At 41.6% G+C, this 13,950-nt stretch overlaps 1 protein-coding gene across 1 annotated transcript; it reads left to right on the top strand.

The window, feature by feature from the left end:
* The first annotated feature begins 99 nt into the window (after window positions 1–99).
* Window positions 100–12,379, top strand: ccne1 (cyclin E1). The gene is made up of 12 exons (XM_033620720.2): window positions 100–371; window positions 926–976; window positions 1,206–1,293; window positions 1,629–1,691; window positions 1,955–2,121; window positions 2,809–2,944; window positions 4,683–4,829; window positions 5,020–5,115; window positions 5,680–5,814; window positions 7,968–8,079; window positions 8,223–8,380; window positions 11,211–12,379. Exons 2-12 carry the CDS (start codon window positions 963–965, stop codon window positions 11,394–11,396), a joined length of 1,302 nt encoding a protein of 433 aa, XP_033476611.1. The 5' UTR covers window positions 100–371; window positions 926–962; the 3' UTR covers window positions 11,397–12,379.
* Window positions 12,380–13,950: the final 1,571 nt, after the last annotated feature.

Here is a 13,950-nt window from a genome sequence, read left to right as displayed (position 1 = left end):
GCACACCTCCAGTTTTGCCGGCTAACTTTTAAACGTATTTTTCATTTTCTTTAGCACAATATAAATCAATCGTATCAAAAATAGGATCTCTGTTAACAATATAAATGAGAAACTGTGGTGATTTGTGATTAAATTAGACTAAAAGGAGGCGGTGAAGGAGGGGGTTTAGCGCCAAGTTAAATCCACTCCTCTCTGACGTTGATGCTTCAAGTCATCTGTTCCCTACAAGGCGCCAGCTCAGAGGAACTAGCCTGGCCTGGATACACACATACACACAGAGCATGCTCTGAAAACAGGCGGTGAAATCACAAGTTATTCATATTTATCTTCTAGCTGCGAATAAGAGTGAACTTCAAGGGCTGAATCTTGAGGTGAGTGGACCAAACAAAACGTTACCGTTGCATGGAGTTAGTTAAGCTAGTTTCGGATGCAACTTTCGTAGCTAAGCTGACTGAATGCTAACTAACCCGCGACAAGTTGGATAATGAATTGAAGCTTTGTATGGATGCTCATACTTAGATGTCGTCTGTTGTAGTTGTGTGTTAGGTGTTGTTGCTGTTACTGATAAATGGTGAATTGAGAAAATAGGCGTCTCAGCTGTGCCTGTAGTTCGGCCATTATGTGGCTAGAAAGATATCCGAAGTTAGGGAGGGAAAATAACCAGCTTCCCCTCAAAAATACGCCAAACAACAACCCAAGTCAGCTAATATGGTGTCCGATGTTAGTCAACGGTTAGTTTCATGGATATACGAGCATTATGTGATACTCTTTGGCGACTTTTAACATTGCGTACCGTGTCCATTTCGCCGCGCCTGGCTGAGCTGGGCTTTGTCAGAAGGAGGGAGTTGAGAGTGGGGGTTGGGAGTGTGTGAATGTGTTCTGTTTAAACCCCCAAAAAACAACTTAAAACACTTCTTATTCACAGGTTTACTCCAAAGCTGACACACACCCCTCTGAGTATAATGCGAGGAAAACGGTGAGTCTCATGTTTATTTCATTCCTGGCTCTTTTAAGCGCGTCAATCAAAGTGTGTGACGACAGAAAGAAAAGTTGAGTTGATGGAGCTTTAGCCATCCGGCTAGTTAGCTTGTTGCTATACGACCTTATTTTGGTCACATTAACTTGTAACGCCAAGCTTGTTAAACTGTTTTGTGCTGACTTTGGTGACTTACAGTTGGTACCTTTCTGTTTCTGTGTTGTTTTAGGGAAGAGACAGAACCGAAGTCTGTTGCTCCCGAGGCGCCCGAAGAAACTACAGTACGACCGAGAAAGAGGAAGGCAGATGTTGCCATTGTAAGTAGTCTGAAAGGCTTGCAGACCAGCCTGAAACTTCACCTGTGGCTGGGTTATAGGGCCTAACTGAATAACCAAAATATAAAACTGGTGTCACGTTTAACAGTGTTCACAAGTAACAATGTCCTGTGCTTCATTGAAGTATTACTGATTGATGCAGCTGATAGTGTACTGTATGTGACTATGATTTTATTGGTGCTTACAGAGCAGAACACCATCAGAACAGGATTCAGTTGCCACCTTTTCATGTGCTGTGGGAATTGATTTGATCTAACCAGCTCTGTGCAGTTTTTGAACTGAATCACACACAACATAATTTATTTTCCCATCCTCAGTTTTTACAAGACCTGGATGAGGAGGTAGCAGAGATGACAAAGAAGAAGCAGCGGGAATGTGAGGTAGGCTTGGTTATCTCTCCTCATTCAATGTTAAAACATGTGCCATACCCCAATTTGACTACACATCAATCCATATAGGCTATTGATAATTCTGCTATGACTAGCACTTCACTGGATCTCTGGCTAGGAGGTCTGTCTATAGTCCCTTCAGGCTTTAATGTTTGCAGGCCACTTACTGGGGGAGTCAGCCCGACCACAACATGTGTCCATATTATGAACTTACCATCAGATTTGTCATCTCTCTGTTTCCTCTTTCTGTGAAGGTGGGCTGGAGTCCTGATGCTGGTTACACAAGTCCACAGAGGTGGATCCCCACACCTGATCAGGAAGTGGACCCACCAGTTGCCCTGATAAACGCAGGTTTCCCCCACTACAACTTTAACAACGTATTTGTAACCCCCGTGCGCTGTGCCCCGCTCCCTGCACTGTGGTGAGTACTGGTGTTAAACTTTTATTTAAATAGAAATTCACATTGAGATTAAAACCTCTTTTGCAAGTGAGACCTAACCAAGACAGGGTCAAATAGTAGCAACAAACACAAACAGGATAACCACATCAAATACAATACTTGAATTTCCCCTCTGGGGATCAATTAAGTATGTCTTAAAAATGGCGTCAATAGATACGCCAAACACATGACATGAAATGGTGCATTAACAATGCAGCAATATTTAGTCCAGAATTTGTTAGTTCATTTAAGCTGCTGCAACTATCAGTGACCACCTCCTGTATTCTAAGTTTAAAATCAGTGAAAGAGATAAGGGCCTAGAGTTTGAGCTTGGTTTGTCTCAGCCGAGGCTCCGTTATGCAGCCACCCATTTTATCCCTTGTATCTAAGTTTAATTAGTAGCCCATCTGTGTGTGACAAGGCCTGGGCCTGTTGTATAGGTTTAGCTTGTGTGCTCTCTGTCATAGTTTTGCTTTTTCTTTTAGTTATAGCTAATAGACATTCTGCTTCACCTTAAATCACTACCCCTGTAACCAGGGCCAAAATACAGCCCTGCAGGAATTGGATTGTAAAGAGCTGACTGCATACATAAGTGTTGCTGTTGTGAACAGTGAAGAGTTCAGTCAATCCTTTTTTTTAACTATTGTGTCCCATTTGTTTTGTTATCAGCTGGGCCAGTAAGGATGTGGTATGGAACAACATGTTGGAGAAGGACAAGACCTACACCAGAGATGTCCATGTGATGGATAAACATCCTCATCTGCAGCCCAAGATGAGGGCAATTCTACTGGACTGGCTCATGGAGGTCTGTAGTAGTCTTAACCTGGGCATATGCTGTACAATTTTAAAGATGTTGTTTAATTCCAGCTCCTACCGTATGAGTAAAGTGGCTGCAATGAGAAGCCAAAGCTCACGAAAAATAGTAGTAATAGTAACATAGCAAATAAATGGCCTATTCGCCCTCGTGGATGACTCTCGCTATTAACCATTGTCAAGATTTGTTTGAAAAGCTCTGAGGCAAGTAGAAGTTTGTTTGCTAGCAGAGGTTTGTAACGTTACACCAGTACGATTCACAGTAATGCATTATTGACAATGTTTCACTCGGTCATACCGCTTGTGATAGGAGGAGAGGGAAACGTCAAAGAGGCATATATGCTCTAAAGCTGGCCTCTGTATTTTACATCTGCATGACACATCTTGTCACCATGACACATCTTGTCACCATGACACTTTCAGACGCTCTGTTTGCCACTTAACGTAGGCACAGTGAGAAAGGACACTGATCTTTGGGAATCGACTCGTGGCTCTGCTTAAGAGTCTGACAACGGCTGACCGAAATTCATCTGAATGTCTGGCAGCCAGTTGGGAGCAGTTAATTGCTCCTCCTCTCCCAATGTACATTACATGGCAAATGATGCCTGACTAAGCTGAAAACCGGTCCAACTTCAAAATGAGCTATGCAGCTCAAAATTTGGGTCAGAAACGGGCTTAAATGGTACCGTTTGTGCCCAGCTTCAGAGACCACTTGAACGCCTCTCTCCTTGTCAACATGACATTTAACAAAATGTATAATGCCTTTCATTTTGATCATTTCAGTTTTATTTGCGGGGATAAAAGTAAAGGCTGCATTTATAGTCCTCTACTGACTTGCGCATCATAACTAAATTGTCTCTCATGGATTTTGTTAATGGCAGCTGTAGACAGCCTTACAGAACATCATCTTAGATTTCATGACTTTTGAAATAACTCTTATTTTAATGTACTGATGCAATTTGGAGCTACGGCGCAACACATTGGCAACAGCCTCTCTTAATCTCCTAATTGGAAACTGGTTATTGAGAAAAGACATATGTTTTGTGAGTAATTATCAGTAAACATCCATTGGCACAAACGGTTAAAAAATCTTCAACAGTGTCTTGTGTGGCAGTGAAAAAAACACTCTTGAGTTCTGACCATCACTGTAATGAAGGTAAATAATGAGCTGCAGTGACTTATGAGGTCTCCTGTGTCTGAAAGAGATCAACCAATCTGATTGGCCTAATCACATTCAATAAAGACCCTATCTGCTTTAGCCTTTGATTTTGGTTCCTCTTAATATCAAAGCATAAATTGCTAAAATAAGGGCGATAAGGGCTGCATGGAAGTAATGTGGGACCTCATTAGACAGATCTGAGGTCTGTTTCAAAAGATAACAGGCTCTGTGATGCACTCTGTGAGTACTGGTGCAGCAGAGAGACAGAGACAAGGGGACAAGTTACTGATGCAACAAAGTGTTAAGTGTTACATGTGTGCTCTTACATCATAATAGTTCAGTTTGTTTTGTATCCAGCTCTCCTTGAAAATCACGTGCAAACACATCCTTATTTGTCACTTGCAATGAGTTCTGTGACGTTTTATTGTTAAAAATCCTTCAATTGTACTTTTTTTTTTTTAAATAAAGGAATATAAAATAGGATAGACATTAATCAGCAAAGACACAAATGTCTCTTTTTCAATTAATAGTAACAGTGCTTTGCCATGTTGTGTTTGTGTGCATGTTTTAGGTAAGTGAGGTGTACAAACTGCACAGAGAGTCATACCACCTCGCTCAGGACTACTTTGATCGTTTCATGGCCACACAGAGAAACGTCTTCAAATCAACACTGCAGCTCATAGGCATTACCTGTCTCTTCATTGCTGCCAAAGTAGAGGTAAGAAGGGTTGGACTGTTTAGAAGAAAAGTGGGTTGATCAAAAATACCTGGTAGCCTGTAGATCTTTCTTATGGGCTTGCCTTAGGTACATTATCTAAGCTACATTACCACCTTCTACAGCATTTTACAATGTTTGTTAGTATGATTGGTCGAACAATTCTTGTCTCCTGTGTTTTTGCATCCCCCAGGAGATGTATCCTCCCAAGGTCCACCAGTTTGCCTATGTTACAGATGAAGCCTGCACTGAAGATGAAATTCTCAGTATGGAAATCATTATTATGAAGGTAAAGAACACTCACATTACTCATTGATCCATGACACATTAGTATGAACCTCACAATTTACTGTTTCTTATCTGTGAAATAAAATTAAACTAAAGCTTTTTTTCCACTGAAAGAAATGGTTTTCAATTTACAAAAATAAACAGGAGGTCCTCATTGCCGCAGCATGGAGTTATATTTCTGGGGAGGTGCACGTCAGGCTGTGGTGTAGGCTGTAGCATATGGTAGACAGCTACTCAGAGCCCAAGCTGTAAATATAGCATTGATTCAACACAGAAGTATAAATTTGGTTTAAGTTACCCAAATCACTATAACACATGCTGTCGGCCATTAGTGATTTGGTTTAAGTTACCCAAATCACTAATGGCCGACAGCATGTGTTCTTGTTCTATTCTTGTATTATTATTTTAGAAATGTCTGTCTGTTCAAAAGATAGTTGTTTGGTTGTCAGCCAAACAAAATCTTTAATTTTATTTACATTTAAGTTGCAAGTGGTCAAGTTGCTGTTAGTGATGGTTTTACTTCAGCACTGCAGGTTACTTGATCTTTCTCTCTTTTCTACCACAGGAGCTGAAGTGGAGTCTCAGCCCACAGACTCCCATCTCCTGGCTCAATGTTTACATGCAGGTGGCCTACCTGAAAGAGACGGACGAGCTGCTCATCCCCAGATACCCACAAACTACCTTCACACAGATTGCAGAGGTATGGGGTGTGTGTGTGTGTGTGTGTGTGTGTTGCCCTAATGACGAACTAAAGTATCCATGTGGTCCTTCAGTAATACATAACAAAAACAGAACTACGAGGCTTTCAGTAGGTCTGCACAGTTCTGTTGATTGTGAAACAACATGTCTTGTTAGTTGTTGTCAAGAGTGACACGAGTATGCGTTTGGCTCGCATTTACTATATTTACACCACATGCATGTCTCCAGGTAGCCTGGCATTGCCAGACCCAAATGGATCTGGACACGGAGTGTACATTTCCTCTATTCCAGAGGGGAGGTATCAACGGCTCTCACTCAAAGTGCCCCTTCACGCAGTTGGAAAGACGGAAAACCAATCAGAGTAAACGAAACGTGTGACGTAGGCTAGCACAACGCCACTGTAAACAGACCAGCAAGCTGCAGCGGAGATGAGCTGTGATAATGTCTGGGAAAGAGTGTTGCCATCTTTGCAGATTTCCTCCTCACTGTGGATTCAGAGTTGCATGGCTGTGATTCCCAGCTTAGTCGTTTCCCTGACCTGCTCCTCCATGAGAGCAACTAGCGGAGAAACAACAGTAGCCACTGGGTTTTCACTGAGTCCCATCTTTTTCCCGATCGACGGAGCCAGTTGGTAAATTAAACTTTTACCAAACCCTGTAGGAGGGACGACAAACACATCCTTTTTTCAATAAAAGCTTTCAGTGCAGCCGATTGCTCTGCTTTTAAAGAAAATGTACATTCCAGTTTGTTCAACACATTTACCATCGCAGTTTCAAAATCAGTAGCCATGTTGGTTGTTTACAAAATGCATTCACTCCACTCCTTGTCCCTCCTATTCTGATGAACGGTTGTGATTGGCCCGGTAAGCTTTAACCGACACCAGAATGCGCCTTTATGATTGCATGGCCAGACTGATCTGCGGAGCAAAATCGAATATGAGCTCGTGAGATTAGGATGGTTTCACCAGGCTAGTCTCCAGGTACATTCACTTGCAAATGCTGAACCTCCCCTACCTGCTTTCAGTGAGATTTTTTTCCCACCACAGACGGGTGTCCGTTTTACATGTCCAGTGAGTGATTGTAAATAATGATAGATATAAATGTTTTTTATTGATGAGGAACAAGTTTTGATCAATTGAAAACAAGAAAAACATGCTGCATTAAAAACCTACAGATGGCTAAATGTTTTTGTAAAAATTCAGCTCTAGTATCTATAAACTGCAAAGTGGAGCAGAGCTAGCCTGACATCACCAGACCAAAATCGCAAATGCAAGTCAGTCTGGAACCTCTCAGTTCATTTTAACCTGGAAATGGCTACAGCATGCAGAGATGAGCTGTGATGGTGTAGCATCAATATGTCTGTAAGCAGTGTTGCTGTTTTTTGCCATCAGAATTTCAAAGTAGTACAACATAAAGTTCCATACCAGCTGCAGCCATCTGGGTTGTTTTCTAAAATGCCTCAGTAGTGTCCCCAGCATGGGGGATGTCATTGCATATTTTGTGTAAAGAGTAAAGGCTTCACAAGTTGTCAGTTACAGTCTCAAACATGCCCTACATCAGATTAACGGTTGTGATTGGCCTGACCTGGGCAGGTCGGCTGGAAATCTGTCTGAATGGGATGAGGACCAGATGCATCTGCCAGCGCAAATAAAATATGGGCTCACTTTGTCCAAGGAAGTGACAAAGTGAAACTTGAGGGTGAAATATAGTCTCCTAAACAGCCTTTGAGTGAGGATTTAATTCAGAGGAAGCCAGTATTGGGTCCTAATCGTTCTCATAATTTGGTTTTAAAGGCCTCACCGACCTTCTGAGATAGCATACACATACATAAATCACTTTACACGATCTGTGGATTTTGCATTACCACCAGATAAGCTTTTACTTGGTCAAGTTCAGGGAACAACACAAAATGCTGTGCTGCTACTAAGACCTGGTCATTCTACTTGTTGCTGCCCTACAGTCACCAGCACTGCAGTGTAGGTATGAGGAGCATAAACAGTTCTCTTTATTCAGAAATGTAGTACACGCAGTATTTACATCCTTTCCACAGCTGATTCTGTCATGATATAGTAGGAGTATTTGCAGTATGCCTTTTGAGGTTTGCTTTTCTGTTCAGTTTTTTTCATCTTTGTCTTTTTTTTTCCCCTCCTCCTAGTTGTTGGACCTGTGTATGCTCGATGTGCGTTGCCTTGAGTTTTCCAATGGCGTCCTTGCTGCTTCAGCCCTGTTTCACTTTTCCTCTCTGGAGCTGGTGGAAAACGTCTCGGGTAAAGGAATAAACAAAATAACGATTTACTCCTTAAGCAAAAGTTTTATTAAAACATACCACTATTTTTTTAATGTTTGTTTTTCCTGCTGCTGTTACCCTGGTTGTGTTGCCCTGACTTATCACTTCTTTCTGTCCATGCAGCTCTGAAGAGGGTGGAGTTAGAAGAGTGCGTGAGGTGGATGGTGCCATTCGCCATGGCTCTGCGAGAGGTTGGTGGGTCGTCTATGAAAACATTCCCAGGAATCCCTGCAGATGACATGCACAACATCCAGACGCATGTCCCTTACATGACATGGCTGGTAAGTGAAAGTATTGTAATATATGATGTTTTTCAATTTTAAAATGTAGCAAAATTTGCTGCCCATCAAAACAGCTATTTGTGAATCACTGCAAGTTTTTATTTTAATTTTAAACTGAGGAAGTGAGCTTAAATGCCTGGTAGCTATAACCTACAAATGAACACATCTGAAATTCTTTCATCCACTATTTAAGCTGAGGATGCGTGTATATTACAACATCATTTTTAGTGATAATGGAGGGCACTATATGGAAAAAAAAGTTTAAGCCTACCTCATAACTTTTGTAAAAATACTTAACTGAAATATTGTCTACAAAAAATGTTGAATAAGCTACTCAACATTTTTTACATGGCACCTTTCATACAAACATGCAGCCTAAAGTGCTCCACATGGCAAAACTGGAATGACACATACCCAATAAAAAGGATAACACAAACAACTACACACAAAGTTTTGTAAGACTAGAAAATTACAACAATAAGACTTTAAAAAAAGCAAACCAAACAAACCAGAACAAACAAAAAAAAGATGATTAAACTCTTTAGAATAAAAAGAAAGTAAATAGATAAAATAGAATAAAAACAAACAGGAGGGATAAAATAAGGTAAAAGCCAGTGGTTAAAAAATCAAGACTGTAATGTTACTCCACATTAAAAGGTAGGTCTTTAATTTACTTTTTAAATAAAGCTATTAAAAAGCCTCAAACACAGATCTATTCCTTTTGTACTGGAAATTCCACGTCATGCAAATATGAGTTTAACTGATGAGCAGAAACTGTTTCACTCAAATGTTTCTCTGGATGTATGAAGAGAACTGGACACAGTGTTGGAGGCAGAACCCTGTTTATTCTTATAAAAGTGGTGCATGAAGTTATAATTCCAGGTTCAAAATAACCCAGATCTCCTGTATCCATAAAAGCAAGCACACAGGTGTTTTCTTTAACCCCTCCCTCCAACCGCTCAGTCTCGGGCTCGCTCACACGAAGAAGAGCAGGAAAATAACTCTGGATTCAGTTATTAGTGAATTTTGCAACATTTAGGTCATTATGATACAAAACTGGTTAAATATCGGCAATGTGTCTCCTTAAATAGATCTTATATGAATCATGACAGTGTGGGTAGTGTTTGTATATTAACTATGGTCAGCTTCCGACTATCTTACCTGCTGGTCCTTCTTCCTGCTCCTCCTCTTTGCTGGCTCTGGTCAAGTGTCCTAAAAAACAGATTGCTCTTCCACATTTTCATGTGCCCTCCAACACAGAGTGCAGAGGAGGGTCGAGAGAGAGACACTCTCGCCCTTGCTCTATTTCATACTCTGATCAAATGCTAAACTAAGCAGTGCTGATCAAAAATAAAAGAGAATCCTGTTACAATATTGCCTATTCCATACCTAAAACGTTGGCAGAAACGTATTAGTGGACTGTTGAGCTGTAATATGAGAATATGTGAAAAGGGAGTGGGCACCAAACAGTTTTTTTCAGCTTCTGTTTTTACAATAAAAGAAACAGAGACCAAACAATAAAATCAAGTAGTGCTAATAAGTGATCATATCACAGCTAAATCAACCGACCGCCATTTTGTTTCCTGTGTCAAAATGGACAAGTGTGCATTACTTCACCCGCCAGCATAAGTGTTGATTGGTCAGGTGCAGCATTGTGTATTCTGGTAGTTATAGGTTTTCTACATCTAGAGCAAAGCAAATGTCACAGTCCTTTTTCTGTTTTCTGTGGTCATATATAGGGATGGGCATCAATTTTCGATTATCGATGATTGATTGTTAAGGCTTTTGATCGATCACAAATAATTTTGATCGATAGTCGCAGTGTTTCCCTACAATACCTGGCATAGGTCCGGCGAGCCGCCGTGCCAACAAGACCCCCCGCCCGGCAAGTCGCCGTGCCAATGAGACCCTTCTGCCCGGCGAGCACAGCGGCTTGACGGGCCTACGAGATCCCCACTGGACTTATGCCAGGCAAAAAATCATTAACAGACGGAAGCTCTCATCGCTCTCCAAAGCCTCGGCGGCTTCCCTTGAGGCCTCTGAAAACACTACGCCATTGAAAGACGGAGGTTTTGCTGAAAACTGAAGCCTGTAACTCTTGCTGGCAACGGTTGTAAACACCCAGGGGTGAACTGTGCATGCGCGCCATTCTTCCTCTTTGGCCTGGGGGATTGAAGCTCAAAATTGGGGAAGCTGCGCTCTCTTGCGGCGACAGTCTGCACTGCACTCTTTTGTTTTCTCTCTTTTGAAATACTCGCTTATCAATTAATTGATAATTGATCATTAATTTTTTTGATGATCGAATAATGAATTTTGATCGTTTGCCCATCCCTAGTCATATAACACCAGTTTCAAAAGTATTTGTGTTTCTCTACTGCATAGACAGCCTGGTTTTATGAAAAGACCATCTTTCCAGTAGTGAAATACTTATTTAGTGTTCGCAAGGAAGTTGATACATGTAAAATAAAAAAATTCCACTCATGTACACACATTTCTTTCACAATGCAAGTCCATGAGAAAGTGTTTTTGGGCCCCTTGGCATTATGTGACGGACCCAGATGTTGCAATTCCACAGTTTGACCACTTTTTCAAATTGGCTTCAAAGCCCAGCTTGGTTCCTATGGGCTTGCTCTCTACACTGAAGGTTTCAAATTCCACAGTACGCTGGCACAGTTTGCATAATAGACCTGATTGGCTTTCACTTCACGTGATGTTACCAACAATGCTCTGATAGGCACGCCTCAAAGTCAGATTTTAGAAGCACATTGAAATCACTGCCACTGCTCTCTAGTGACAGCAGAGTTAACCTGTGTATTTCTGCTGTGTACAGGACAAGGCCTATTCCTACCAGGATGTGGAGTTGGAGCGTCACGGCACCTGTCCTGTACCTCCAGGTGTCCTGACTCCACCCCAGAGCAGTGAGAAAACCGAAGAGTTGAACCGAGTGGATACCACAACGCTGAAAGTCAGGCCCAGGATTCAGACTTCATCACCACAACGACACCTTCCAAAGTAGTGAAGCAAACACTGAAGCTGACAAGACAACAGCAAATCCCAATTCGACTTTAAGCTGTAAGGGGAAGAAAAGCAATTCTGATGTGTTGATTCTGAACAGCGACGCCACTGCAGTACCAGCACACATGTTAGGACTGATGGATGAATTTTCAGTAGGGAAATATGGATGGCTATATCACTGATTACTTGGATCCAGGTGCTTTTTAAATGTCTATGTATTGGGTGCACACAGTGACTTTGAAATCGGAAATGCTGACATGCAGTGAGCAAACACTTTGGACGGCCCTATCCACACAGGAATCTGACCTGTTTAACCCTCCAGTTGAGATGAAAACGCATCGCAAAGGGCTGTTAAGGATGGGACAACTGAAGAGGATTTTTTTTTTTGACGAGGAGTGCACCCAAATGCTTGCATTAATTACCAGCCACACCTACATTTTGTGGTTGCCATTTTTATTTTCTATGCAGAGGCCAAATTGAATGGACATTTTATGGAGTCTCTACTTGATTTAGCATGTGTGTGTATGTGTGTGTGTGCGAGACTGTGTGTGAGTGTGTCTGTGTTTGGGGGGGGAGGGTGATTGCTGTTTTTAATCTATAAGTGGCCTCATTTGCCCAAAAACTATTCCTAGGGTCATATTTGGCTCTCTGCTGCTATAAAAGTGGGCTTTGCATGACGGAGGGGGAAGAATGTGTGTCTGTGTGTGAAATAGTGTGTTGCTCTTGTTTTTTGGTTCTACTCTTGTCATTTTAGTGGACAAAACATGGCCATGTTTTGCTTAGGGACCAGTAGCTTGGCTACCTAAATGGACTCATGAACCAGCCAGGCTTCAGAAGCTAAAGTATTGATTGTATTTAACTTGCATTTTTATCCCAACCTGCGGTTTGTTTCCCCACCACCAAAATGTAAGATTATATTTGACTTTTTTAAATAAAATGCTGCTACATATTTCCTCTTTTAATTAAACACTCCTTTGTTGTGTATGGGTTTTCAGTTATAAGCCTTTTTGACATTGTAGTGCACAAAACCACTCTGACCGATTTTTTTTCATGAAACTGTTACAGACTTTTCCCTCACCCCTGCAAGAAAAAAAAAATCACAGATGCACACAGGCTTTATTCCACTAGATGTCAGTGTGATGCTGTCAGTTTGAATGCCTTCTGTTCTCGCCAAGAAGGAGAAACGTGCAAATATAGCATCACTTAAGTATCATTATTCATTGACCAGATCAGATATCAGAAACAAAAAAAGATCAAGTCTCAAGCAGGGTGTCTGCAGGTCTTTAAACCTCTTCAGATGTCTTAAAGTCAAGGTGGTCCACCTTGAAACTGCTAATTGTGTAGATCTTCTGTGCTGCCAGGGGGAAGATGTGTGTAAATCATCCATGTTTTCACCGACACGGATGTAAACTGTAAGAGAAACTAATTCAGCGAGCTCCAGAGGTCAGTTAGGAGAGAGCAGCAAAGGCAGGGGCTAGTCTTATTTTTGAAGTTTATGATGAATTGATAAAAGATACAAGGTCAGGTCCATATATTTGTAAAGCCTGCCTGTCACAACAGGGATTTTGCCAAAACTTGAGACCTGTATCATGTCAAGTCTTCAGAAAGCAGTGTAGAGAGCCAACTAATTTCTCAAGTCTTCATTTTTGTGAGCATTGGCCATTTAGGGGCATGATAGTGATAAGGTTGCAGATTGCAACCAACTGAGTACTGCTCCTCTCACCCTCCCTTTCCAAGCATATAGGAAAAACCTAAGGCAGGCTTCAGGTTCCGACCGGTGCATTCACACAACCAAATTCAAATTGCCACTGTACTGTAAAAAACGCTGAAGGCCCTCTGGAGACCAGTGTTGGGTCTGTCTGTTCTGGGATACTGCAGAAACATGGTGGGCTCTGTGGAAGAGGCCCTGCTCTCAAGTCATGAAATTAGTCTGCAGATCGGCAACAGAGCATCTAAACATCTTGATGTACTTCAGCAACAAGGTAAATCCTATGTGTTGCAACCCAGAATTACTGTATTTGGACCTTATAAAGTCCTTGGTACAGTAGCCCTGAGGTGCAAACACAACACTGGGTAAAAACATGAGTAAAATAGGAATCACAACATTTCACAAAATGGACCTGTGCCAGAAAGCAGGGGGGTTGTACCACGAGGCAAGCTGGACAGAGCCAGGCTTTCTTTTTCATAGCTAGCTCGGCAAAGCCTAAAACCCAGAACCGAGGTAATGGGGAAACCACGATGGTGGTTAGCAACTTTCTTTGTTAACCCAGGTTTCCTTCCTCTGGCTCTGTGCTTGTCCAATTAAAAAGGGGCATTTGGTGCAAATAATGCAGGAGAGGAATGTTGGCAGAAACTTGTTAATCATGTATTGTCATCAGAGAATATATTTATTTTACCACTCAATGCCCTTTCAGTGCCTGCCATTTATTTCTAGCATGACAGCTGCACATTGCACAGCTCTTAAATTTTAAACATGATACAGCAGAGTAAGAAGTTATAGTCAAGAATAGCATCTAGGTCGGATACGTGGAAATCACTCTCGTTGCCAGATCAAA

This window comes from Epinephelus lanceolatus, chromosome 2 (genome assembly GCF_041903045.1).
Source record: "Epinephelus lanceolatus isolate andai-2023 chromosome 2, ASM4190304v1, whole genome shotgun sequence".
In the NCBI taxonomy this organism is placed as follows: domain Eukaryota; kingdom Metazoa; phylum Chordata; class Actinopteri; order Perciformes; family Serranidae; genus Epinephelus; species Epinephelus lanceolatus.
Note: the sequence above shows the minus strand (reverse complement) of the source record. Positions and strands in the feature narration are given on the sequence as shown.